Source organism: Vanellus vanellus (assembly GCF_965231255.1).
Source record: "Vanellus vanellus genome assembly, chromosome: 9".
Classification (NCBI taxonomy): domain Eukaryota; kingdom Metazoa; phylum Chordata; class Aves; order Charadriiformes; family Charadriidae; genus Vanellus; species Vanellus vanellus.
The window spans coordinates 663240-691213 of NC_138914.1; the positions used below are offsets into that span (position 1 = coordinate 663240).

Below are 27974 nucleotides of genomic sequence, written 5' to 3' on the forward strand. Positions count from 1 at the left end.
GGCTCTGGTTTGGACTTGACCCTGACTTCCTCAAGCCTTTGGGTAGACTCTGCACGCTACAGCCCCCCTCAACACAGCTCTTACTGAAAGACTTGGCACATTTTCATCCTGAGTTCAGGGGACACAAAAAGCTTCAGGTGTCGCTTCCTCACAACTCAAGAGCAAGATTACGGGTGCTCTTTTCATGCGTATCTTGCAGACTCATTTCTTCTCTCTTCCATCTGTTGTTTGGCTTTCTTTTTTTCTTTATTACACGTTAGTGATCAACAACTCACTCATGGTGGGGCTCTGAACGTGGCGTTTCTTACCCAGGGAGTGTTCCACACGGGTGGCTCCCACTCATGCTGGTTGTTGCTGCCAGCAGGATGTTCGTGCCAGTCTAACCCTAATGTCATTACTATCCCATTAGCAGCTTTACGTGCTCGTTGATTTGCAGAAGTGTTTGTATCACCTTAAGCTCCAGAAACATTATGACGCTGCATTAAAAGGAACAGAAAAAGGAAAGATCTTAAGAAGTATTACAGTTCTTGTTATACTACCTTACCTGACAAAACGGCAGCTCTCCAAGTTTATCTTGGCTCGTCTGTAACAAAGCCTTGGGTTTTATGAGTTGTCATACTGCTAAAAGATCTAATTTTTCTATGATGTAATAGCCCACATACAATAACCAAATCTCATAAAGCACAACATGGAGTAAACACTTTGTAATGTACCTAAACACAGTAGCTACCTGATTTCGCTAGCACTTTATTTCAATTTAGGCTAAGGGACAATTTAAAAAGATTTTTTCCCAAGTACACAATACAGCAAAATATGAGTTACTACACAGAGCGATATTTTGAATCAGTGCTGTTAGTTGTCTTAGCTGAAATTCAACCTTGATGATATCCAAAGGTCCAATAAAATTTTTCATGGAAGAATCCCATATTTGTAGAACATAATAAAACTGTTCAGCTGCAACTCCAGGGCCACTGAGAACTGGAGCATGACGTCTGTCTTTCTGGGGAGTTTCTTGTGTCACGGGATGTTTTTCAAACGCTTTGTTACCTGAGAAATATCAAACATAACAGATAGTTACATATAACAGTATCTTTGATTTTTTGTTAGTATGACAAAATGTAAGGCTGTTTATTGCTAACGAGTTAGGTGCTCATTACTGTGTTCCAACAGGAAACACTGACAGCGGTGGGCAAAAGAAAACGTTCGGTGTTAAATCCACATACAGCACATTTCAGCTCCTATTATAGCATGTGTGATAGAGAAAGGAGAAAATCCTCACACAAAACTATTTTAAAATTACATATCAGAGCAAGAAAGAGGAGCATTTGTTTGATTTATTATCTACTTTTTCAATATGGTTCGCTTCCAAATAATACTAACGCCTGCCTTTCATGTTGTGCGTTTCATTCCTAACTCACAAAGCAGCCTCCAAAGGAGGTCAGGATCATTTTGTGAAAAACAAACATGAAGTGAAGCCACCCCTCTGATGTCCCTGAGTAAGGCAGCACAGTCCCCGGCTCTTTTGACCACTAGTCATAGGAACAAAGGATTAGAGAGGGCATCTTGTGTCATCAAATCCAGCTTCTTAGTCTTCAAATCAATTTTGCTATAATAATCTCATGCAAGAGTCTTTGGGGTGCGTGATCTCTTATATAAGCTCCTGCAAATGCTCTTCAAAATCATCACCTCTCGTATATCCTCATCCATCCTGACCCTGCGGTGGGAGCCTAGCTACTGCCAGGCTATTACACACCGGTGATTTGGGACCAGCACCCTGAAAATGCCCCCAGTCTCAGGCACTGAAGAATGAACAGGAGCATTTCTTCCTACGTCTGCTCAAATTTTATGCATCTCTTGGTGGCCCATCCTAGTAAAAGACCTGTGATAGGTGCCATGACAGACGTGGAAGGTGTTCCTGAAGCAGAGAAATAGAAATGCTGAGAGTCTGACAACTGAAGCCGACTGCAGCTCTGAAAACTGTGTGCGAAATCCCTTCACAAACTCACAGTGCAGTTGTCGTTGCAGCGTTAAGTGGAGGCTTGCAGCAGCCCCGGGTGCCAACACAGACCGGGCATTTGGGTTTACCCCTGCACATACCTGTCCTTTTGTGTAGTGAGTGACATCCTGGCAAACAACGGAGCCTCAAGCACGCTCAGTCCATATATTTCCAAAGATGTCCATCACCCCCCTCCTTTTTCAAATAACTACTACTGGAGAAGTTATTAATGCCTTTCCACCTACACAGCCTAGATACCGAAACTAACACAAAGGCATCTTTTAAGCTTTGAGGTCACGTTGGAGTTGCTGGTTAGAGTGTCTCTCTGGGCAGTTCTATTATGCAGCAGCTACAGCAGTAGGATAACACGATACCAACCTTTGCTAATAATTGAGCGTGAAGTGGGCTTTTTGCTTGGTATCTTCAGTTTTGTACCTTCACTTCAGAGCATGTTTAGAGCTGGCTTCAATACTCAGAAAATTATGTCAGCTTATTAAACACAAAGCTGTTAGACGAGGGCACGGCCCCCGAACTTGTTTCCCGCGGCTGTATGAGGCTTGGCTCCTCGCTGCTTTTGCGGCTGCAACTCCCCAACCGCCCAATGCTTTGTTTGATTGTCTTTTCTCACTGAAACATATGTTTCCCCTTTTGATGGCATTTTGAGCAACAGTTTCCATTGTATGCCCTTCTTGACTGACAGTTTGATGGCAGCCTGTAAATTACTTGGCACATGTTTTGTGAGTCTGCTTGAAGGAGGGTCTGGCTGCTTAGAGAGTGCATCCTTTTGCAGCTTTGGGGGCAAGAGATTAGGGACATTTTAGCACAGAGTTGGGTATAAAAGTACTTGACCACAGCAATATCATCCTTATTTGAAGCTCAGCATTGTCCTGTACCATGATTCTTTTATCCCAGGTCCCAGGACAGAATGTCCATCAGTTATGCTTGGCTTTCCCCGTCTTCCTCTCGTACAACGTGACACACATAAAGCCTAATGATGAATCAAGAAAGGATCAGACTGAAAATACCTGGTATTTGATGGATAGCCCAGGTAAGCATTCAAGCTGCTGGATGTGCAAGTTGGAGAACATCTGGCTCTCTGTCAGCTTTCTTTGCTAACAGTAACACATTTGCTGTTTTGCCTTTATGTGGTACAATCTTGTCTGTGTCTCTGGCCATGACGTTTCTACTGTAGCTATAATTACAGGACCCAAGCAGTGCCGTATGGAATTCATGTGCTCTTTACAGCTGAATTAAATGGCCACCTATAGGGAAATGGAAGTCCGGAGAATGAGGTGTATAACTTTCCGCGCAGCACTACTTACAGCCTCAAAATAGAGCCCCGGAATAGCTGTGAGGGGGGCATTATGTTTATGCTGGCCTCCTACAAGAGGAAGATATTTCAGTTATAACCATAACTAACTCTGTCGCAGCTTTGTTTTCATAAGAATAACGATATGCTTCAATCAGAAAAATAATCAACCTCCGTTCTGAGACTGCTGTGCAATAGCACACCGCATTTATTGGGGGAATCCTTTTGCCCTAAGCCTTCTAGGGTAGGTATTACTGCTGTACACAGTCACCGCACCACTTCTGGCTGTTTACATCTTCCCTTGAAGAGATAATTTAACTCACTCCTGTGCATAAACCTTCCCCCTGCTGCAGACGTGGTGGGTCTGGATGTTTTTACACTTCAAAAATAACCAACAAGAGCCAGATTATGTTTGTCTATTGGATTTCTGTTGATATTAACTTTCCTTGCATTCCACTGAAATGTCAAAAAGATTACTTTATATGTACTTACTGCAGAAAAAACAGAATTTTGGGTGAAAAAGCATAGACCTATGATCTGATCCATCTTCTCTTTGCTATTTCCAACTACTTAAAGCATAATGTCACACTGCAACGCGCACTTGGAGTGCTGCATTCTCTTCTCCTGACAGATTGTTATGATGTTTTCCAAGGTGACCTTCATAAACCATGTTTCTTTTGAAGCTTATATTTCACTCAGGTCATAACAGTTTCACACAGTCAAGCAAACTGTCCGCTCCTGCTCGCTAATTAATGGTTCTTGGAGGCTTCTGAGTGGGGGATATAATTAATAGCACTTAAGTCTGGAGTGCAGAGAAATCTATAGCTGATTACTAGGATGTGTATTTACTTAGGGATTATATGCAAACAGCTCTTAAGTGCAGCCATGAACAGCTCTCGACAATGCTCTCCAGGAATTCCCCAGGATCAGGCGCGCCCTTGAGTCTTATTCCAGTGTAAGCACTCAAAAAATTGCCCTGCTTTTAAAGCCAGGCTGCCGCGACTGAGGGGTCCCTGCCTGCTGCGCCCTCTCCCCTGCTCCCATGCCCCATACACCAGAGCCACAGCATGCTGTGTTTTCCATGACTGCATGCTGATTCTGCTCGCCAACAGGCTTCCTACAGTGGGGGAGCATCTATCACAGAAAACATCTCTGGCCATGTCTCTGTTGTCACTGTGGCATCCACCGAGGAGACAACCTGCCCTGGGGTCCATACTGCCCAGGTACAGCATCTTCTGGTGCAGACTGGCTGTGTTCTCACCACGCGGCACGTGTGACAAATCCACTCCAAGGCATAAACGTTTTGTGTTTTATTCAGTTTAAAGCACCAGAAGTAATAGGAGGGCTTTTCTTACAGTAAAGCAACCAAAGAAGGGTGTTGCAAGCCATCTTGTCACACTTGCCTAAATTATAGGAGATAGGATTGCTCTGGTGCTCGCTCTCACGCGTGCAGCATGGATTGTCCGAGGTGCTGGAGCAAAACCAGATGCCAGCCAAATTGCCAGCTTAAATTCCCTCTGGCCAGCTGCTGCTAACAGTGGTAATTTCCCTGCTGAAGTCAATAGAACAGCATCAATTCACACACACTGAGATCTTGGTGCAGAAGAGGCAGCTGTGAGGCAGGATGAGTGCTCTTAAAGAATAAGATAGTCTCTCTTTCACAGTGGGGAAAAAAAAAAAAGAATAAAATTCATATTCTCTGACAAAGTTGAAAAGACTGTATTCTCCAGAAACATTGCCGGACTGGGGATGAAGGGGGGAATTAACATCAGAAATCCTGCACCCGTGTGCAGCCTGCATTATTTGGGAGATTTTGAAATGAATTTTGCATGTTGAATGACACAAAATATTCAGATGGTTAAGCAATTAAAAGCTATTGAATATTTGAAACTCTAAAAGCACTAGGCAACAGAACGTCACTGTCAACCCCTCTATGCAAAGGGACATTTTGACAGACTTAAGACTGACTACTTTTCTAATGGTATAACAGTATTACATCAGTTATACATAAAGCAGGAAAACTTCTACTGAAACTTGTGCAGCCTGGTTCTTTCTTCAAAACAACACCACAAAGTGAAACTGCCTTTGAAGAGAAACATTTTTTATATACTATCTGAAGGTTAGTAACTCTTTTAATCTTTAGCCTTTCTGCTGGCATGTGTAATTTAAAATGCACAAAACAGACTATCAAAACACTTATCCAGCTATAGATAGTTAGAAAATTTAAAAGGTGCATCTGAAAATAGGCTTGGAAACTAAGATGCTGCACCAAATCTTGCTCTTTGAGTAAGGACTCTTTCCCTTTGGATCCACCTCAAAGAGCGACCAGTTATCAAACACAACTGACCATACGACAGTCAACACTGAATGAGGAATGGCTCCTAAAGAGGTCAAACCTTGGAGCTACTTAAGCAAGAGAGTGACTAACTGGGGCAATTATACATTAAATATCCTTCCCACAGAAAGTTTTTTTTTCCCTTTCTTGCCCTCCACAGCCACGTGAACTTCTGCCAAACTTGAGCTCTTCAGACACAGCAGCACGAGCAGCAGTGCAGAGCCCGCACGTGCTCATGGTGTTCAAGAAGTGACAAACCCTTCTAATAAGACGGGATACAGTGGTGTGGCGACATGCAGTGTAAGACTAGAAACACGCGCCAAACACAGATTCACTCACTGATTTCAGTCTCATCTGCTCTAGGCACTTGTACACACGACTGATTTATTGTATGCCAGTTATTTTCTTAAGAGTGTAAATTAGCCAGGCTAAATGGGGTGCATTTCTTTAAGCAGGTGGCTGGATATTTCTGATCATCTGGGGACTGGTGTAGAAGCACTCAGCTGCGGCTACCCAACCAGCCAAGAGGAATCAGCGCCAGCAAATGTAGTAGGAAGACAATCGAGAGCTTCTTGCCTTGTTCAAGTATTTCTTAGGAAAAAGAAGTCACCTGCAAGTCCTCCTTGCTCAGATAGTCTACAGACACTGGCAAAAGGTGCTACTGTACCTGGCCAAGTCATATAGGAGCTGTCACAGTTGGTGAAGACTTGCGATAAATGTAAAGGTAGCTGGGAAAGCTCTGAAGCACAGCTCAGTCTGTCCAGGCTAATCTAGCTGAGCTGGGCTTCTCTCAACAAAAGATTTATGTAGAAAAATAATGCATGAGGCCTTAAAAATTGCCATTTATTGGCTCCAGAACACCCACATTCAGCTCTTTCTGACTTTCCCCGTGCTGCATGAAAAAACTCAAGTCAAATAGCATCCAGGTAAACTTACAAATGGCAAAATAAATCCTTTGTAGGTTAAAAACAAAAATAGCTTTGAAGAAGAATGCACACAGCCTTGATAATTTGCCAAAAGTTTTCAATCTTCATCACTTTAGAAGCAAGGTTAAGAGAGCAGCTAAAGGTTGAGAAATTCAGAAGTTGCTCAGATATACCTTTATCTCAGGTTTAGAGCCTTAAACCTCAGAAGCAAAACAATGTCAGAGAGAAGAGATTGGCAGCGATGCCTTCTATCGAGAATCAAGAGTTGGAAGGACTGCCTGTACTAGGCAAAACAGTCTCATGATAATGATGCCAGTAAGATTTAATTTACCAGTGTGTTCTAGGAAAGGTGATGACCTTAATATCACGGGGAACTTATCAAGAGGTCATCCATGTGGACACATGCTGCTTTATTTTCATAACAAATGGAAATGAAAGTCCAGGAATTTGCTTACAGGAATGAATCTATACCATCTATCCAGTTTTGTGTTTAGTATCGGAAGAGCCCAAGAACATTTTATTGATACATGGGGACTTAATTCCAACCCCTTTGAGAATCTCCACAGGAAAGTATTTCAAATTCATTTCTAACTGGACTAAAAGAACCTCTCCAAAACCCCACCAAATATATAAAGGGGAACAACATCACATTGGAACAGGGATGTGCCATTTTATCCTAAGTACTGTTCATTTGCTGCTATGCCATAGATGAAGTACTACATAATGCCTCTGTTAGTAGAGAAGAGTGCTTACATCTGCATTACCTAAGGGTATGCTCTTTCTGGCCGAGTAATTCAGTTTTGACACGCATATCTCTGAGAACGTGAAAAGCGAGTGTCTAAATACAAACCCGGCAGCCACTGTGGAAACCTGACTGTGTAGTCCAAACCCTGCTGCTCCACACCCTGGAGGTCCCTAGGTCCCAGATTCCCAGATTTGACAGGGTGAGGGGGAATGGCTTCAACCTGGCAGAGGGTATATTTAGATTAGATATGAGGAAGAAATGTTTCCCTGTGGGGGCGGTGAGCCCCTGGCGCAGCCCCGAGGAGCTGTGGCTGCCCCATCCCTGGAGGTGTTCAAGGTCAGGTTGGACGGGGCCTTGGGCAACCTGCTCTAGTGGGAGGTGTCCCTGCCCAGGGCAGGGGGGTGGGACTAGATGATCTTTAAGGTCCCTTCCAACCCAAACCATTCTATGATTCTATGATTCTGAGGCCAAGTTTCCTTCACAGATGGGATTTACGCACGTTACACAGCTTTCTCTGTGCCAGTCCACAGAAGTGTTCACACAACTAATTTGACTGGAGAAGACAAGAGCACCGTCATCACGCAAGAAAAAATGGAAAGGAAAGAGTGTGATGAACCAGCCGAAATGGAGATGGCGGAATGACATGGGCGACGAGAGCCGCCACGTAAGTGTGCCACACGCACACTGTGCGGTTTAGCTCAAGATGTCTCAAGCGGGCTGCAAGCAGTGAGTCACAGGCAAAGAGGAGGGTTATTTATGAGATTTCAGTTCTTCAGAGGAAGAAATATGAAACAGTAAGAAATGACAGAGAAACGAGAGTGCTGGGTGTTGGCAAAAACACATATGGGGAACTGGGGAGAGGGAGCTTTTGGCATCATTGCAGCAGCATACAGCCCAGTGTAACTCATATTGATCTCTGGGGGCCAGTTCATTTCTACTGGAAGAATCTGGCTTCTGGGACTCCAGGTACAAAATGAAAACCTCTCAATTTCTAGAGCACCAATGTTAGTGTTTGCCAAGTGTTTTTTCTATTCCTCCCTGCAAATCTTTTTTTCTTTTAGGGCCAGTGGAAAATTTAGCAGAACAGGCAGTTTTCCAGCAGCTTTAATTCTGAAAGTTGAACTGATCAGATGATTTAAGATTTGTCAAACGAAGTTAGCATTTTCTTATCCGCTCTATAGTCTGAATTCTGCTGGGATTTTGTATGTCAAGGTGTATATGCATATCTGGGTGTACACAGACACAGCCGTTTTTAACTCATCATAGAGGTACCAAGGCTGTTTTCTGTTCTAAAACCACAGGGAGGATGTGTTAGGTTAGACATCCCTCTTAAGTAACTGCTGATGATTCTGATTTCTAGATATGTTCTTTATTGCTGTCCGGAAACGAAATGCTCTAGGATGGTGCCGATTATTTCAGCCACTGTTGGAGTGCTGCGTTCTTTTGGAAACAATGCAAACCTAAGAGCTTTCATTTCTTTTGTTCAATTCTACATATTCTCCCCCTGTCCTTAAAAAGCCTATGGAGGACTGAACAGAGTTTTGGGTGTTGCTGAAGTAAGTTAACGAGTAAATCATTACCTTTAATTTTCCTGAAAATACTTCTTCAGAATTGCCGCTTCAGCTGCCATTTCTTCTTCTGTCCTCCACTTGTCAGAGGAATCCTCTTTGTCGTGTTGTTGCAACTTTTTTGAGGGAGGAAGAAGAAAAAAAACAAAACAGTTTGTTGATATTCTTTTTCCCAGTTTTATCGTCAAATTCAGGGCATGCCTGTATGCAACTAATCCAACTATTCCATGTGTCCGTGGGACGGAGGGACCTGGTGATGTAGAGATGAAGGGTGAAGGTTACTGGTTTAGAGTGGTGACAGTAGTTAACTGGCTCTGACGGATTTATGATGATAACGCAAGGTGCCAGGGTGATTGATAGGCAGTGAGTTGATGGTCAGATACCTTGTGAGTCACCTTGTGAGTCTTTGATGCAAAGCTGGTAGGTAAGAGGATGACACAGGTATTTTGAAGTGCCCATTACATCCGTGCAGTGAGCTGGGCAGAAGCTGCCTGGGCATCTTGTCAGTAATGAATGTAAAATTTTCTCTCTGGCTTTTCCTCTGCCCATGGGGCCACCTTTCCCATCAAAGACCTATCGTGATAACAAGGCCTTGTTGGAGCTGTTTCCCACCAGCAGTTTTTATCAGTAGTTTTCAGAAGAGATACATTCCCCCTCCGCATGCAAGTTATTAGCCCTTCCTTGCCCTTGCTGAAAGTGAGACACATCCCTGGTCTAGAAACAAAGGCTGCTATTTTAAGCGTTACTATATTTCATTGATGATTTACTGGGGAAAAAATCAAAAGTATGTGAAATATTTAATTTTTGCATCTAGCTTGCATAATATGCCCACAAAAATAAGTTCTAGCCCATATGCAGTAAGTATTAAGAGATATCCCAGACATGACAATTTCAAATACATCCTTTGCCCCTCCAGAAGAAGGGAGAAGCTTAGGGTTTTGCTGCTCTTTAGAAGAGGGGAGTTCTATTTTATGGTAAATATAGCATGCCAGCACTTGAGTGACTATTTGTACAGACGTCCACTCAAAGAATGCCTGACACTCCTCAAGGGAAGACTACATTTACAACAGACATCAGAAACATTTGCATTAATGCATTAAGTATTGAGATTTCCAGTGTGTCTCCAGGTACAGAGCACGACACAGATTGTATTAACAGCATCAGGGCTTCTGAGGAACATTATAATATCGACTTTTTGTTAATGTCACAAACAAAGTTGGAAACGAATAACCTTTTATTCCTGGACAAGTTTTAGTACAGAAGATGAAGCAGTGAAAAAACAAAGACGAAACAATATTGAACCTGCCAAGCAAACTGCATTACTGTATATGGCGTGTTCAGCAACACACTAGCATTGTTAGCATACATCCAGCTCACAGATACTTATATTTGTGTTGTGCTTCTCCTACTCTGAATTTTGCTGCCAGCTATAGCCCTACGTAGTTTTACATTCTGCAGCACAGATTTCTCCCTTCTCAGCAGATGAGGCTGCATTAGAAAGCTATTTCCTTTCATGCCAATACGAAACAGTAGCTGTGGGCAAATTAAAGTGTATTACTGTTCGACTGGTAGAGGACTAATCTTCATTGTTACATTAGCTCTAGGTGTGTTATAAATCCACCTTGTAATAATGCTACCAAATTATAGAGAAAGATTGAAAAGCCAGGAACCGGTACAGCGCGTACACTGTCAACGTGCAACCTTTGTGTCCGTCAACACGCATCCTTTGTGTCCCCGCGCCTGCTCTCACCCACTGTACACACCTATGCAGTGCACAGGTACCACAGCTGAGCTGGCAACGGGAGGAGTTATAGGAAACAGCATACATCATTCTGTACTTTCCATGGACTGTGAGCATTTACACGTCACAAGAGGATGCACCAGGACAAGCCAAGTGGTGGTAAATCAATTGTCTGTCTGAGGTGTGAGCTGTTTTTCAAAAAAAGCAATGTCTTGCTCATTCGACCTGGCATCAGCAGGAGATACAGCAGGCAACAGCTAGAAGGCAAGGGAGGGCAGCCCCTGTTCCTCAAGGTCTCCTTGTTTAACCTGCAAGAAATGCTTTTAGTGACGCGATTTGGCTGCTGTTCTCCCTCGCTATCCTGTTTCTGCACAACCCAGGTGAGAGCTAACTCCAGGAGGAGACTAGTAAAGTGGAGATCAGCCTTGTAGTTTTTATTTCCCCTGCTCAAAGAAACTGAAGTGAACAGTAATAAGGAGGCATATCCTGAAGTGGCCATTGTTGTTGTCTAAATTAAAACCGTGTGAAGTCGCAGCCCATAGTGACTTCTTGATGCTGGCAAAGGAGAGGGTTTCTTTTGCTACCCAACTGCTAACCTTTAAAAATAATCAATCTTTGACTTAAGGTTAAAACAGATATATGGGGAGCAGCAATGAATTCCGAAACTAGCCTGGAAACCCAACCTACTTCAGCAGTGCTGGCTGCCGGCACGCAGCGCGCAGTGCCACGCAGCAAGCCCCAGCCTGGCGTAAAAGCGCTCAGCGCCGCCTTACCGCGCTCCGACGCGGCAGGCGTTCACGTGCCGCTCATACTGAAAAGACGTATCCACGTTTTGTGGACACACTGGGTATGACGAACAACAGACTGTGGTGTTAAATCACTGCCACGGCTAACGTATTCATTGTTCAACTGACTTATAGATGATTTAAGTATAAAATTGCTACGTCTACCCAAACAGGACCCCAGGACTGTTCTGCGTTCAAACCTCTTGCTGTGTCAGTAATTTCTGAAGAGCAATACGCAATTATCACCCCAATGCCACTTAGTTTCTGATATTATCTAACCACCACTGTGGAGATTTGAAAAACTGTCTCTGGCAGGTGCGTACCCATCTCTGCCACCAGCATCCTGCAGCTCCAGTACAAGCCAAACTGTAGAGTCGCTTTGAAGCACAATACTTAAATTGCAGATAACCTTGCTGGAGGATGTTCTGGACGCTAAAAGTTACACAGGTTTAAGATCAACAGCACCCATAAACGGATGAGAAGTTAAGGGCTGATGATACCACCTCTGTTTCATGGATTCTGGATGCCACAAATTAATGGAGGCTGGAGAGCACAATGGAGAGCGCTCCAGGCGCAGCGGTGCACTTGTCTTCTCTTAGCATCTGTTACCGGTCTCCAGTGGTGACAAGGTATTGGGATCATGGGTGGGTTTGGTCTCACCTGGTTATTTCATGTGTTCTTATGTAAGAAACTTTTCAACCCAATTCAGGTCTTCATGTGAGGGCCTCCATAAGCAAGAGCTACTTTATTTTTTTTTTTAAAAAGAGGCTAAGACAGTATCCATAGTATTTTGGCTGAGTTTGAAGGCTACTTTAAGGGACAAACAACATACATATTTCAGTATTACATTGTATTGATTTAGAACTCAGGTGGGAAAAACATAACAGCAGATACATGTTTCTAAGAGACTTCTGTATCTCGGAGTGTGTTCATATTCACACACACATGCAAGTCCCAGCCGCGCTTCTTTACAAACATCTGACATGCTATTGAAAGTTTGGATGATACAGGGGAAGCAATGCTGTCCCGCACCTGGAGAACACTCCAAGATTCTGCTCAAAGCAAAGGGAAAAAATACCTCTATTTGCCAGCTATCCATCTGTAAAAATGAACATTTCTTTTAGACAATCTCTGTTATGCTAACTTTTTCTTTTAATATTCTGGACAAGCGCCGAGACACACATTAGTCAATTCTCTAATCGCAGTTGCCCAGCAAATTACACACTGTATCTGCTCAACATTCTTCAAGCACTACGACTCTTGTTTATAACTTAGTACATCTTCTTGCCTTGCAGTACGAATAAATGCACCATTTCTAAGATATGCCCTTCTTCAAGCAGATCATTACTGATGTCTGACTTCTTGGGCTTCCTGATAAATTATCCTCTACTTTCACCTCAAGCAGAAAATGCTATTCCACCAATAATCTATGACTGTCAGTCTTGATTACTTGTAAACAGTGGAGCTCTTTGAATATTTCTGCTTGTGAAAAGCGTTCATTTTCTCACTCATGTCTCCCAGTGTGAGATGCTGGCAGACCTGACAGCTGTGCTTTATGTTGTTTTATTAAAGTTGTTAGTGCTGCAGAATGGTCTGCGTTTTTATCACTGCAATTCTTAAGGGAAACACAGTATTGTTTTATAACACATTCGCATTGGGGAACCTCTTCTTCTTGCCCTTTGCGGAGGAGCCCAGAATTCTCAATGCAGCAGACTATAGGGGACCTGGGTCTAGCACTGGCTGTTGTTTGAAGTAACATCTATATTATGGCCTATTCTACTGATGCCATAACACCAACAGAAAAGCAACCTGTGTTAATACAGAGCGCTAGCCAAAAGTATTGGGAAAAAAGCTTTTACGGTAGTTAGCACTATTCTCACTCTCCGTGAATATTTACTGTTGATAGTTAAGGGTTTATAACCTCCAATGCATTTAACTAAAAGAAAAATCACAGTGATGGAGAGCAATTATGCCAAACTGCTGCAACACAACAAAACTCAACTGCTTAAGTGATTATAAGATGTATAATCAAAATCAGCAGCTAACAAAAAACCCCAAACCAAATTTTTACCAGCAGTTTGGGTCAGATATTAGGCATTGCTCAGTCGGTGGTGTTTATTACCAATACACCTTGGAATACCCAGGCATCTTTTCCATACTTAATTCCTGCACTTGGGTGAAATCTGCAGAGTGGTATTTCAGCATCAGATTAACAGCTGAAGCATGAGGAGCCTGAAAGTCTCATCTCCTCTCTCCAGTGGTAACCCTTTTCCAGAGACTGGAGACAAAAACGATCCCAGGGCTGCTACATGTACCTCCTGCTCCATCTCCCTTATGGACCCGGAGCCACGTGATGAACACGCGCCCACAGCACATCCCTGCCCCCACTCTTGCACTGCAGCAAGCAGATGTGGTGAGGCTTCATCCTGAGCATCCCACCACGGCGGGGGAGGCTCAAGGACTGAGCTGGCTATGGCTCCTCAGCCCTTTGCTGATACTAAGGGCCTCCTCCTGGTCCTGGTGGCGACTTCCGACCATCCGTACCTCCTCTTGTACTGCCTTTGCATCAACTTAATTCCTCAGTTGCCTCCTTTGCCCTCTTCTCCCTGGCCTTGTCCTCTTTGCTCTCTTCCCCCAGTGCTTTCTTTCCTTTCACTTCTCTTTATATTTAGCTTATATCCTTATAGTAAGATTTCATTGCCACCCCCACCCCCCAACGTAATTAAATGTGACATTTACTGCTATTATCTGTAGCTCCTGCTATGCTCTATCCTTTCCTCACCCTCTGCTGTCTTGCTGAAGAGAGTTTCTGCTCTTCGGTGGGCAGCCTCCTACGCCAGTCCGTGTCTCCTGCCTCCACCCCATTTGCCTTCAGCTGTGGTTTGAGTCTCGACTTGACTAGCGATGTGCAATGAAAGGACAACGGATGAAACACAGCGCAGCTTCTCAGGGATTCTGCGATTGCTTTATATGGTTGCTCGGACACAACATGGCCCTAAATCCTTTTTTACCTTCCTGGGACCAATCACCACAGGAGCTCCCAGCCCTGGGTACGCTCCAGCTGGGCACCCCCCTGCAACTGGGCAGGGCCCCAGGAAAGGCGAAAACACAGGCAGAGCGCAAGCACGGCGTGCTCCCTCTCGGCCACCTGAGAGACCACCTCAAGATACTGTGTACAGAGGGTGCAAGAGGCCCGGCTGCCCCTGAGCTGCTGCGGGGTCAGGACCCGTTTCTGAGCCGCCCCTACCATTGCTCCCACGCCGCAGCCTGAGCAGCCCAGGCAGCTCAGTGCTTTCCGCATCTCCGGGCCCATCTCCATATTTAATTACAGCTACAATACTGCTGTAATTTAATTGCTTTAATTTACAGTGAACGCTGCAGAAAAAACCCACATCCTATAATTTTCTCATCTGCTGACTTTGCTTAAGATTCTATATCCTACCGGTATCTGCATTTGCATGAATCAGAAATCCCTGATTTTGAGGTGTTTTTCACTTGCTGCATTACATCTGAGTTATTTAAGGAGGTGGAGAAGAAGCCTAAGTTGCCTGCATTCTACATGCAACACAGTTTTTAACTATCTACTGGAAAATCCTTCTCCAATTATTTTACCACTGCCACATGAAATACACTGCTACCTCACAGCTGCTGCTATTATTCCTACAAAGCATACATTCCATTAGGAATCTCGGTTTATCAAAGCCGTGTTTTAGAGTGGTGGGGTTTTTTTCTCCTATTTATTCTTTGTCATAGTGACTGCAAATATTTTTTCAGTTTTATTGTTGTGCTTTGGGGAAAGACTTGAACCTCACACTTCACATAGACATATGAGTGGCTGCACCTTTTTTAGCAAAGCACTTAGAGGAAAACAATATTGTGGAACACACATAAAGGTTAAGTAAAACCCTTAAGCATATATATGTTTAAGTGCTTTGCTAAAATAAACTCTACAAACACTACTTTCAAACAATTCTGCATTCAAAAATAAGAAAAAGAATAAATATAAAAGGCATCCGAAGAAATTTGCTTTTGAAAGTATAAAAGACAAGTAAGCCCACGAGCAGAACAACAGTTGTATAGAAAACACATTTGCCATTCGGTGAAATATGTAGATTGCACTCTGAAGAGCTCAAATCTTGACAGAATTCCAGTTTGGCTCCAACCGAGATAAAATTCTTGGAAAGTGAGCATGTTACAAAGGAGATACTTGAAAGAATATCCACTGGGGTACGAAGTCCTGCCAAAGACTTGGAGAACTGCTATTTACAGTCTGATATGAATCAAGGCAAGACTCTATAAAGGTGTTTGGATACGTTTTCCCATGCCCATTATCCTCCTAGTTAGCAGATAATGTCATAAACCCCTCTGCAGTCTTCCCCACCTGGGAAGAAAAGGTAGATGACCGTGGGGAGCTTCCTAACGGCGTTTGCTAGGGAGGGCTGCCTGCACGAGAAAACGTGTGGCACAGAGACCTGGCTACGAAATGGCAATGTCATCAATGTGATAATGTTGGAGGAAGCGTTATCCTGTGTGCACAGCCTGCCATGCAACATTACTCATTTGGAAAAAGGCTATTTTTAATCAAGGAAAAGCACTTTAATCAAGGATAGAGTCAGTGATTCAAAAATTTCATGCAGGTGCATGTATTACTTGACTGAAAGCCTTTTCCCAAAAGGTCAGAGCTGCAGAGCGATGTGCGTGTCCCACTCCAAGAGCAGAGATAACCCCGAGGTGCCTGTATCAGGGTGATGTATTCTGGCTCCTGACGCGGGGAGTTTCAAAGTCAGAACTTCCCCTGCTAATCTTCTTAACTTTACACAAATACTTGCTGTGCCCTGAGCGCACTCAATAAGATTCATGACATGCCAAGGAAGACACACGTGTGCTTAGGGAGCTTGATTTAGTTTATTTGTTTTCTTTGTATTTTTCTGCCAGCACAAAGGAACTCAGCTGCGGGTCCCACGGCATCGGCACAGAGCCGGTGCAGTGCGCAGAGGGACGTGAGTGTGTCCCCATTTCCTGGGGGGAGCTTCACCCTCCTCACCACATCTCTGGGAGCTGCAGGAAGAGCCCACGATGGCCAGAGCAGAGAACAGATTTCTTCTTCTCTGGGAATTAGCTTATTCCTATTGAGCAAATCCCGCGCCTCTCCCCCTCCGACACCTTCTGAAATTAAGAAGAAAACATTCAGTCAATGTGCCCTGGAGTAAGTCATACTCTGAGTCACTCTCTCCACTGGCTGCAGGAGGATTTTAAGGAGCCTCAGATGTCTAGAATGACACATACCACATGCTTGAAGCAAACCACTGGGGTTTCAAAGCCTGCTTTTGTGTGTGCTTCTCAGGGGACCCCTCACCTGCCAACAGACCTTCCCAGGATGGCCCTGTCGGCTTTCTCCGCAGCGCTCAGGATCACGGGACTCCTGGATGAAGCTGCATCCCCAGGACGGCCTTTTCCCCAGGCATCCCTCAAATACTTCTTTAGCTTTCAGCCTTGCACACGCAAGGCTAGCTCGCCTCTGAGATTGCCTCCCCAGGATTTAAGCAGCCAATACCCTCTAGTAAGGAGGTACTAAAATAGGTTGAGGAATAAATTGCTCTCATTTAACATTCACTCCAAAAAATACAGCTGCATTTATTATGCAGCATATTGTTTTATATACTGTTTTGTTACAATAAGTCATGTTTAAAATGTCATGACATTTAAATCAACAGCAGTAAGAGGGAAATGCTGAAAAAGAGCAAGATGATCAAAAAGGATTTAAAAAATCCTGGTAAAACGTTATGGGCCAAACACTCTCATTACAGTAAAAATAGTCACAAGGGAGTTTAAAACTCATCTATGAGAAGCCCGCTGTTGAGAAAGCCACTCTGCCCCTCCTGTGAGATGTTCTCCACGTTAGGTCTCAGTCTCACCGCGGTTGTCCCCAGGTCCGGCGGCCAAGGAGTGGTGCCACCACCGGCTGGGGCTGGCTGTGGCCAGGGCACTGGGGCACCTGCAGCCAAGCCCTCCTGGTACCCTGCGTCCCCTTGCAGGTTTAGCCTTTCTCCGTGCTGCCCTTTGCCACTGAGGCACCACAATACTCCGGAAAACTCTCCTGAATATGTCCTCGGAGCTTATTAATGCCTTTGTCTCGGTGAGGAGCTTTATTTCAATGCCTGTGCTAAGTTCTGTGAATGAACTTTACATGTGATGTAAAAGCCTACTTTAATGTGGCTTCACAGCCTTTGAGGAGACACAGAGCCTATCCACCACTGATGATCTACACGCATAATTTTCACCAGAAAGACTTTTAATGTTAAAAAGAAAATAGCTCAGAACAGAGGAGATACTCTCTTCCTGCAGATTCAGTGCTCATCTTTTCTCTCAGGCCTGGACCCATATGCCAGCATCCCTCGCTGCCGCCTCCATGCTCCCTCACCCCCCACCAAGGGAAAAAACAACAACAACTGCAACAACAAAACAGATGGCGATGCAACGAAACATTAAACCCAATCCCAATACCTGAGCCATACCATGAATATTTCACTGAGGCATGGGGTAGAAAAGACAACAAAATGACCTTTTCTAGCATCTTAAGGGAGATCTAACCTTGTAATTGCTATAGACACACTGAAGACACACAAGAGGGAGAGCAAGACTATTTTAAAAAAGCTGTGTATATTTTTAAAAATTAGTATCTCGATGTTCCCATTATAAGCTGCCAATATGAATGACATTTACTCTTGCTCTGAGAAACGAAAGAAACTCTAAAAGACAGACTGCATTAAGAATCTATTGATATTCCACTGACCTAGTGGCATAAGAACCAGACAAGCTTTGTCAAGGGCAAATGCCCCAGAGTCTGCAAATTCATCTTTTAAAGTAGCAGTAAAGGAAAAAAAAATCTTCAATGTCTAGAATATTTATAAAACCCAGCGGAGGCTTGCACTTCTTGATGTTATAATAGCAGTGGATGGCTCTAGAGCCAGATATGGGAGCAGAATCGGAAATTTCAGATGGTCAACCACTTCTTCCAGCGTTTCCAGTCAATTAATATTGCCATAAAACTTATGTGGGAAGTTCCCTTACGGGACATCAAATGGGGTTTTGCCCAATTTATTTTCTTCCTATTGTACAAACTTCACAACGATATGTTACCCATAGCAGAATATGGTCCAAGATTCTGTTTGGGACCAACGGACGCAAGTGGTGTAAGCTGTGCCAGAGGTCCCTGCTGCATTGCCTTCCCAGCATTAGTGGAAATAGCCAGACAAGGGAAGAGGAGGAAGAGCGAGGAACAGTTTGGTATTGTTCAAGCAGGCTCCTTTATCCCTCAGATGAACCTCTTAACTCATACACTAAATCAAATTAGAGCAAAAAGTCACAGAGAAGGGGCCCGACACAGGAGCCCTTATTTACTCGGTGAAACTCAGACTGGGACAACAGTGGCTTTTTCAGAGAGCAGAGGGGCACAGGCTGCCTTCACTTTGAGAAGGAAGAATCTGTTTGCTCCTCTTCCAACCTGCGATGTTGGCCTTCCGTCCAAATTCTTTTCTGAGAACCAAGACCACAGTTGTACCCACATAACGCCCAGGCTGAAGAACAAGGAGGGCATAATATCCTGGGAATACAATATTCTGCAATTAATTTCAGTGAAGGGACTGTGAATTTGGGGAGAATTAATTTTAGCTGGATAGATTTTGCAGTTAATTAAGGCTGATAGCTTCTGCTAGTAGGAAGATGGTTTTGATGAAAATACATTGAAAATCTTATTAAACTGCCTAGGAAAAAACAGTTGGCATTGCCCATGCTACAGCCTCCCAGACATCCCCATGTTTCTGTATAGAGTCATGAATCGATAGCATTTGCATAACAATTAGTATTTAACACGTAGGCTTCAGTACCGTTGCTTTTGGACAGAGTTAATATTCAAATCTTTGAGCGCAGACATTTTGGAAATATTCATCTGGAAAAGCCACAAGGACTTTTTTTTGTTTGCAATATTTTTGCAAGGTCTGTTCCTGTGCCGCTACCCTGGCAGCAGATCCCCACCTCCGCTCAGCACGACTCGGAACACGCTGCAGAGCTGCAGAGAGTCCTACCCTGCGTGGATGGGGGATCGCATGAACATGGGGGGATGGGGGTAGGAAGGGTACGAAGCCAGGAAAAGCGACCCAAACATTCCCTGTTTCCGGAGACAAAGAAGTAATTTTGTTTGCTTTCAGTTCAGTCAGTTTGCTCATGCCTTAGGAAACAATGAGGTCAACAGAAATGAAAGCAGTTTTCAGCAGATACGAATAAAACACGTGGCTCAGCTGAGAAGAGCCTGTACATTACCCCAGAAGCTCGGGCAAATGCTTGTGGATTAAGTGCTGCGATAATGGATCTAGCATGGGCTTGCTTCATCCCAATTTGCCAGACTAGGAATTTGCAGGTTTCCCACTCATTCTTCAGGAGGGGGTTGATTGGGGAATAGGCTGTACAGACACACACTTTGTGGAGGGCGTGCAAAATAATTTTATTCATTCAGACGCAATTTGAAGTCAGAGCAGGGTACCTTGCAACCAGAACTTCCTCCACAGAAGGTCTATTGCTACATTTTTCTCTCCTCTCTTTAAGTCTTTTTTTTTTTTTTTTTAACTAGCCTTCAAGCAAAATCCACAAAAAAATATCGTGTTCTCAGTCTGGGTTTAGCCTGTGCACGTACTGAAGTGTACAAAGGCGCACAAGCTCTCCTCGTTCATTCTGACCCGTAAGCGTTATTACATTACATTTAATTGCAGAAGACACTGTCTTCACAGCTTTATTTCTCATATGACATCTTGTGAATTGCTTTTAAGAAAAGCCATTTACACAACTTCTATATATATGTAAACTAGTACTCTAATGTCACATCCTTGTTTGCACATACCCTTGTATTCATGTCAGCTAATCCTAATGCAAAAAGCAAGTGGCCCTTCGTATATTCCAGTTAGGAAACAGTAGCATAGATTTTCATAAAACAAAAGTTTAACTGATACTATGTAAAATCTGTTTCACTGGAAAACTGGCATCTTGCCCATCATCTTCCACAAAGTTCGGTATCTTTGTCACTGCTCATCTACTTGACTTCTTAATTGTCTATGTTCACTGGCTGTATCAAATGGAGTTTTCTTTTTGCCTTTGCTCACAGTGTATTACATCTTTTAATCGGTATATATAATTACTTACCACAATCTGCCATGCCAGATTTTCTAAGCATTAGTCTAATTAACTTAAGCTTGATAATTATGTTGCAGATATCATAACAGTATGCACAGAACTTGCGGATCATGCTGTTGGCTTAGCTGTTTCTGATAACATTTCTCCTATTCTTACTTTTCACTTTTTCCCTTTCTGTACAGGGTGGGAGCACCAAAAGAAGGAGACACTGCTGTTCTGTTTAAATGACTGGAAGTTTCTCTAAAAGCAAAAGCCGGCTGTTTCTAATAACAAGTCATCAAGTAAGTCAACACAAACGAGAACAGATCCAAAATGCAAGGATTTCCTCTTTTTATAAGAATACAAGATAAATACATCACTGAGGAAAGAAGCTTGAGCTTCCGATAGCAGAAACTGTGGAGGACTCGAGCACGAGCCTACAGCACTCACCGGCCAATTATGAAAGTCCTCAGACTTTCCACAGGTCTCCAGCCTGAGCTATTCTAATTATACGCCTGTTGGCGACAGCGTGCCGCCAGGGAGGCAATAAATAAGTCATAACATGCATGGGACCTGGCACACATACCTTTTCAGCACAGAAAGATCATCCTTCACAAAGTGATGGAGGCCATCTGGGCAAATGAAATATGCGGGCTTGAGACCCCAAGTAAGAGTAAATAGATGCAGAGGACATTTATGTCACAGTAATAAATAAAGGAAAGCAAAAGAAATCTGCACTAGGCTATACATTTTATTTGGCTTTCTGATGTAAAACAACATTTCTTTTCACATCTGTCCAACTCACTTTGGTAGTCTGCTTTTACAATGGAGAACGTACCCTGTATCGTTTGGTTTGCCTTTCTCCTGGACGAGGGCAGGGATATCGTGTCCAGCCACACTCTGCCGGGTGAGAGATGGGGCAGAGCCAGGAAGACCAGAGCTCCTCTCCCTGCTCCCAAGGACCATGGGTCCGTCTTGCTGACTGGAGTCCAACAAGCCACGTTCAAGTCCCAAAGGCACCCAGACCACACTTTGGTATTTGGGCTGCAAACCCACTGTTACATCCATGCCCAGAGCCCATTTGTTTGAGTTTTGGGTGCAGTGGTACATAAGTGTTGTCAAGTCCACTCGGAGAACCACACCAAAAAATAATTCGCATTTACTCTAGAGTTATCGGTGAGGATTTAATCGGCTATGAAACTCTGAAAGACTGCTCAACTGCTCCTATTTTTAACACAGACTTCGTGGATAAGGAGACAAGGACAGGAACAGGCAGTCCCTCTTGCTGAAGTTTCCCTCATTCAAGCCCTTATTTTCATGTGGCTGAAGGGCTGTCACCCTTGACAGAAAAGATTAGCAGCAGTCAAGGAAGTAATCAGGGTGGCCAGTACATAAATAAGCATAACATAAATCTGAATATTAATAATCAGCATTTGATTCAATCAGACTAGAAGTGTTAGACCGCTGTAGCAGCAATTCCTTATAGGAAACTATTTAACACTGCAATTATCTTTAATGAATTAACCTCAAAGTATGGCTGAGGTGCAACATCCTAGGAATCCCTGTGCTCATCTACAGTCCACTTGCAACTAATTTCACTTCACAAGCCTACCTCAATTAACATTTTTCTGTATTTCACACATGAGTAACTACAGCACTGAAATATGCGCTCCTTTCCCAAATTTAATAGCTGAGATACCTTAATTTTTTTTTATTCTACAAATGAAGGAAAATAATTTTCTGCTACTATCTGAAACCAATTAAAATTCTTTTTATATTGGCTCTGCATCTCTTCGATATATGTATGAACCAAAAAAGGTTCTACGTTTTTCACATAATAATTACTTGGAAATGATCTGCTATGAGGCACTCCAAAGACAAAGGGGTTTACAATTAGCAAATTTAAAAATTTGCTTTACATTTCCCATCACTAGAGTTTTTAAAGAATGTTTCTTTGGTTGAACGTCTTATATTAGGAAAGAAAACCTCAATCAGTGTAACTCTAAACTGTCTGAATTTAGAAAAAACAACAAACCAAACTTGGAAAAAGTATAAATTTATTGACAGGCCTGGAAGGAGAGGAGAACACATTGCCTTATTGACCACTATGCAACTATGGTACACAAATAGCAACTGTAAAGTAAAGAACACTTTGCATAATACACCTTGTGCATTGTGTAGCATGGGTAGAACGACAGATCTCTAACCGCGTGATCTCAATGAGTTATCTAACGCCTCTATGATAGGTTGAGGCTGGTCAGTGGCTTCCCTATCCGCATCGAAGGGCAACAGCTGGACCTCGTGACTCTCTCCTTTTGCTTTCCTTGTTTTTTCTTTATCTGGGAGTGGAGCAATAGGATGAGGGGTAACGGTTTTAAACTGAAAGAGGGTAGACCTAGGTTAGATATTCAAAAGAAATTCTTTACTCTGAGGGTGGTGAGGCACTGGAACAGGTTGCCCAGGGAAGCTGAGGATGCTCCATCCCTGGAAGCATTCAAGGCCAGGTTGGATGGGGATTTGAGCAACCTGGTCTAGTGGGTGGGAGGTGTCCCTGCCCATAGCAGGGAGATTAGAACTAGATGATCTTCAAGGCCACTTCCAACTCTAACCATTCTGTGATTCCTTCTGAATTGATAAAAATACATAATGTCATTTAAGTGCGAGTTGTGTTCAGTTTTGGGCCCCTCACTACAAGAAAGACATTGAGATTCTGGAGCACGTCCTGAGAAGGGCAACAAAGCTGGTGAGGGGCCTGGAGCACAAGTCTTACGAGGAGCAGCTGAGGGAACTGGGGTTGTTTAGTCTGGAGAAAAGGAGGCCGAGGGGAGACCTTAGCGCTCTCTACAACTACCTGAAAGGAGGTTATAGAGAAGTAGGGGTTGGTCCCTTCTCCCAAGTGATAGGACAAGAGGAAATGGCCTCAAGTTACACCAGGGGAGGTTTAGGACGGATATTAGGAAAAATTTCTTCACAGAAAGGGCAGTCAAGCATTGGAACAGGCTGCCCAGGGAAGTGGTTGAAGCACCATCCCTGGAGGTATTCAAAAGATGGGTAGATGTGGTCCTTAGGGTCATGGTTTAGTGGTGGACTTGGCAGTGTCAGGTTAATGGTTGGACTCAGTGATCTTAAAGGTCCCTTCCAACCCAGACAGTTCTATGATTCTCTGATTAACGTTATCCTTGCATTAATGGGGAAACATGGTGAGGAAGCTCTTGCTTTGTACCATGATTGTGGTAAAAGGAGCAGCATTCTTGAACAGACTATGAGTCTGACGTTATTTTCCTTTTCACTGCATGTTTGTAGCATTGTTTTAGCATTTAGAAAAATGAACACATACGTAGATAACAGCATCCACGCAGCAATATGGCATAGCTGTTTGTCTTCTTACAAGCATCCAATTTAATTTCATCATCAAATACCACACTCTACAAATTCCTACGTTCTATTACTGATTTCAACCTCAGTTTAAAGCTAAGCATTTTGTGCTGTACATATCATCTACAGCTTACTGCAGTAGAAAAACATGTGGGGATACATCACGAGTACTTCTTGTATCAAGACTGTTGGATTTTCTTCTCCATCTGAAGCACCCGTGTGACGCCACAGAGCTTCACTGTCATTTCCTCTCTGAGCCACTGAGTAATGTTATAATGAAGTTACACAGATAGGGACGCAGATATAACTTGCCCGTATAGCTACATAAATAGAGTTTATTTTGTATATTAATTTTAATAACAAATAGGGATATGCATGGCCTATTTGGTTACACGAGCAAATCCGTGCCCTGAAAGATAATGTTCTCATTAAGCAAAGCTGCAAGCCCAAATCTTATCTAAAGTACTGTTTACTTTGCCGGCAGAATGGCCAACATACTACAGAGCATAAACCTTTCACTGTTGCCACTCAAATTGAGGGCACCCCATAGCAAATTCTGAAAGCTTAGAAAAATTAAATACACCAGGAACATGAGAACATACATTAATAATAAATAAATGCTTAATTTAGCTAACATTATAAACTAACATTTCTAGATGGAATAAGTTTTTTCTTATCACACCATTTCTCTCTAGTATTTTATCTAGTCTCAGAGAGCCTTGAATATTGTGACGTTTCACCCTTACCTGAATTTTTGCCAGCCCTTGGTTCTTATAGTGTACTACATTTTGGAAAATCTAAATAGTAGTTAAAAAGAAACTCTTTGCTATCATCCTATTTCCACTACTTCCATTTATAACCAATACCACACTGCATTTATGCACGGATCCGTTCTTATTTCAAAACCTGTTTCAGGTCCAATTTTACTCATTCTCTTTGTCAAGTGTCACTCGGCTCCTGGAACGGCTTTGGTCCACTCAGCCAACTCAGGGAGAAACTCTTACGTCAGGCGGGCGCTTGTATCCCTGGGCAAACATCCAGGGCCAAACCTTTGCATGGTGCCCCACCTGAGCTCATGCAGCCTTCAGACCTCGCTCTACACCTTCTCGTGACTTTGGCCACGCTGGGGCCGACCTACTTCCATGAAAGCAGTGGCAGGACTCTGTCAGCTGCCTTACGGCCGGACGGAGCCCGCAGGGCAGCGGTTCGGGGCCCCCGTCACCGCTTACGGGCACTGCTATGTGAACTGATGCCTTTCTTATTTTCCCCCTTTCTTTTTCTGGTTGGTTTGTTTGTTTTAAAGTTTGCTTGAGATGACAGTGCCAAGGATCTGGAGACATTTCAGGCCTTGAGAACATTAGGAAAGCTATAAATACTGTGTTATGGAATATTTCTGCGACACGGATTTGGAGCATCAGTAAAAATTTGGATAAATACATTAGCGTGAAAAAAATTTTGTCCCAGTTCACAACTAGAGAGCCTCCTGAAAATTAACATTGTGAAGCATTTCGTGTTCGTTCATTAATAATGGGAGAGGGAAAGGCTAAGAATAACCTAAAGAAAGCGAAGTAGTTTGTACCAGCTTGCGGCACCGAGCCGTTGGGTACCACACGAAGACAGAGCTTGTGCTGATTTTGGCACCAGTAGGAAAAGGCCATTATCTCCAACTCATCTAATAAGATTCGAGGAAGGAAGGACATTTTCTCTAGCTAACAATTTTGTCAGTAAATCAGAAGCTGATTCATGGCCCCATTCGGCAGGGCATTTAAGTTCTCTCTCAATGCTGAGCATATGCTTAAGATCTGTTTGAACTCACTTAAGCTGATCACTCGCTTAAATGCTAAAATGAGGTTGCACTGAATACCAGTAGGCACGTATATAATTAAAAAAGCCTTCTGAGCCTAACAAGCATAGCTGGCTGTGCGTTACTCATTGACCACATTGGAGTGTAAGGACTCCTGCTTTAATTAAAGTGATTGAGTGAAGACATCTGAATGCTCACATGCTATGGCAGTGAGCACAGTACAGAATGAGAAATTAAGTCATAGTGTGAGGCAGAAAACTGCATGCAGAGCTGGATTAAAACTAGAGAAAGATTATGACAAATTAGTTTAAATTCTTCCTGAAAATTTTATCTGCTAGTTCAAATAAAAAAAAAAAAAAAAAAAAAAATCAATCAAACATTCTGACAAATTTTAGGAAAACATTTCCTTCATCCTTAGCCTCCCTTCTCTTGCATCTTCAGAAGCTTCTTCTGTTATCAGACTCTTCCACTGTCATGTTGCAACTCTGGCTAAGGAACACTTAGTATTATTTCTAGTATTCTTATGCCTCAACATGGAAAATATGCATGGCACTCAAGGGGTAAAAGGAGATCCAGCAGGGGAGGACCACATCTTGCAGTGTTTACTCATAAGCATTGTTCTTATTGCCTAGCATGTCCCTCGACCCACTGTGATAATTGGGGTCTGCAGGTCTTCCGTAATTGTGAGCTCAGCGCAGGAAAATGTGAGGTTTCACACAATAGTCTGGAAACCTGTAACAGGTGTTGATAAAAACAGGACAGAAAGGGAAGAGCCTGCATTCATCCATCCAAACTAGACAGCTTTGTATGTAAACTCAGAATTGTGATTAACACGGAATAAATTAGGATTAGATCATAATTGGCACATCCACAATTACACTGAATTTGTGACAAAATAAGGTGAATAATACCTAGTCTAATATTTCCACCTCACTTTGGAGCTTCAAAAAGAGGCAGCGTGAGAACAAAAGGGGTCAAACACGTTCCAGTGAAAGTGGGGAGAGTGCTCCTTTTCGCTCCAGATAGCATAGTTGTGACCGAGTGAGGCCAACACGCTTGTCAGGACTCTCATCTGCTGCTATTGAAGGAGATACACCACCGTCCTGGCCATCCTTCCCCGCCCTCGTCTGTTTTTCTGTTCTCCATTATGTTCTTCTCTTTCTCTCACTTTCTACTTAGTCCAACGCCCAACCAGCTGCTGTGCAGCACCTAACGCGACTGAAGGAGACACCGACTCCAAGAACGGGGCGAGGACGGAGAGGGGGTGGTATTTTCACTGCAGGAAGCATCAACTGAGAAGAACCAATTCACAATCAGGTCATGGTGTCCACAGCACCATTTCTTCTAACACGATGTGTCAAAAGCATATTCAAATTAAAGCCCATACACCATTTAACGCTGATGTCAGAAATGACATGTGGAGCTAATTAGATGCATTTGTCTGTGAGAAGAGGTGTATCGCTTCCATTTCTATCTGCCACTATAAAGCTGCCATGCAAACCGAGATGAAAAATTCCTGCTGTTCCACGTGCCTACAAAGAAAGCATCCAACATCCATAGGTCTTTTCTTTAAGGACACATTTTTAGTACAGATTGAATAAAAAAAAAAAAAAAAAGACCCATTTGCATATTTCCCCCAGCAACCACTTGTGCATTAGCTCAGCCCTTGGCTGCCTCGGCAGAGAGTGAAATCACAGCGGGGCTCGTCGCGGAGCTGCAGACAGAGCAAGCCAAGCCGGTCCTGCCAGGCCGCTGCTGCTGTCCGCATTTGAGCCGCCGGAAGCGGGGCACCCGGGCGCACCTTGCTGCCGGTTACCTGCGTTATCCGGGATAAGCGCTGGAGCCAGCGTGGTCACTCTGGATTTGCAGAGCTGTAATGGGGCTTTGCTCTAATGTCACAACAGGCGCAGGCAGCGAGTCAGGCCCCGGCAGCAGCAGAATTCAACCCAGCCGGGCCCTGCTAAAGTCAGTGGAAAAACACCCACTGGCTTCAGTGGAAGAGGGTTCAGCATCTTAGTGCCAGCAGGGAAAAAAGCTCGAAAGGTCATACAGAGAAAATATAAAGGGGAAATTGTTCCAAGGCACAAGGAGCCGTTTCAAATTTTGGTTCAGGCTGGCCTATCAGTCTGATTTTCAGCAGAGCAATGCATCTTACCGTGCAGTCTCCCCTAACTAATTAGGCAGAAGCACGATCAGTTTTAAAGGAAATCGTGGGTTTGTCCGCAGAC

At 43.5% G+C, this 27974-nt stretch overlaps 1 protein-coding gene and 1 long non-coding RNA gene across 2 annotated transcripts in view; one reads left to right on the forward strand and one right to left on the reverse strand.

Moving 5' to 3' along the window:
- Positions 1–740: 740 nt before the first annotated feature.
- The window catches only part of FHIT (fragile histidine triad diadenosine triphosphatase), a 613325-nt gene continuing 586091 nt past the window's right edge, over positions 741–27974 (reverse strand). The window contains exons 8-9 of the mRNA XM_082487872.1: positions 8892–8995; positions 741–1047 (exon numbers count right to left, since the gene is read on the reverse strand). Coding sequence (XP_082343998.1) covers positions 8894–8995 — 102 coding nt within the window. The 3' untranslated portion in view covers positions 741–1047; positions 8892–8893. The remainder of the gene's footprint in view (positions 1048–8891; positions 8996–27974) is intronic.
- Positions 7821–21304, forward strand: LOC309675545. Its single transcript, XR_014269508.1, has 3 exons — positions 7821–7975; positions 20032–20139; positions 20771–21304. It is a non-coding gene; the product is annotated as an uncharacterized lncRNA (long non-coding RNA).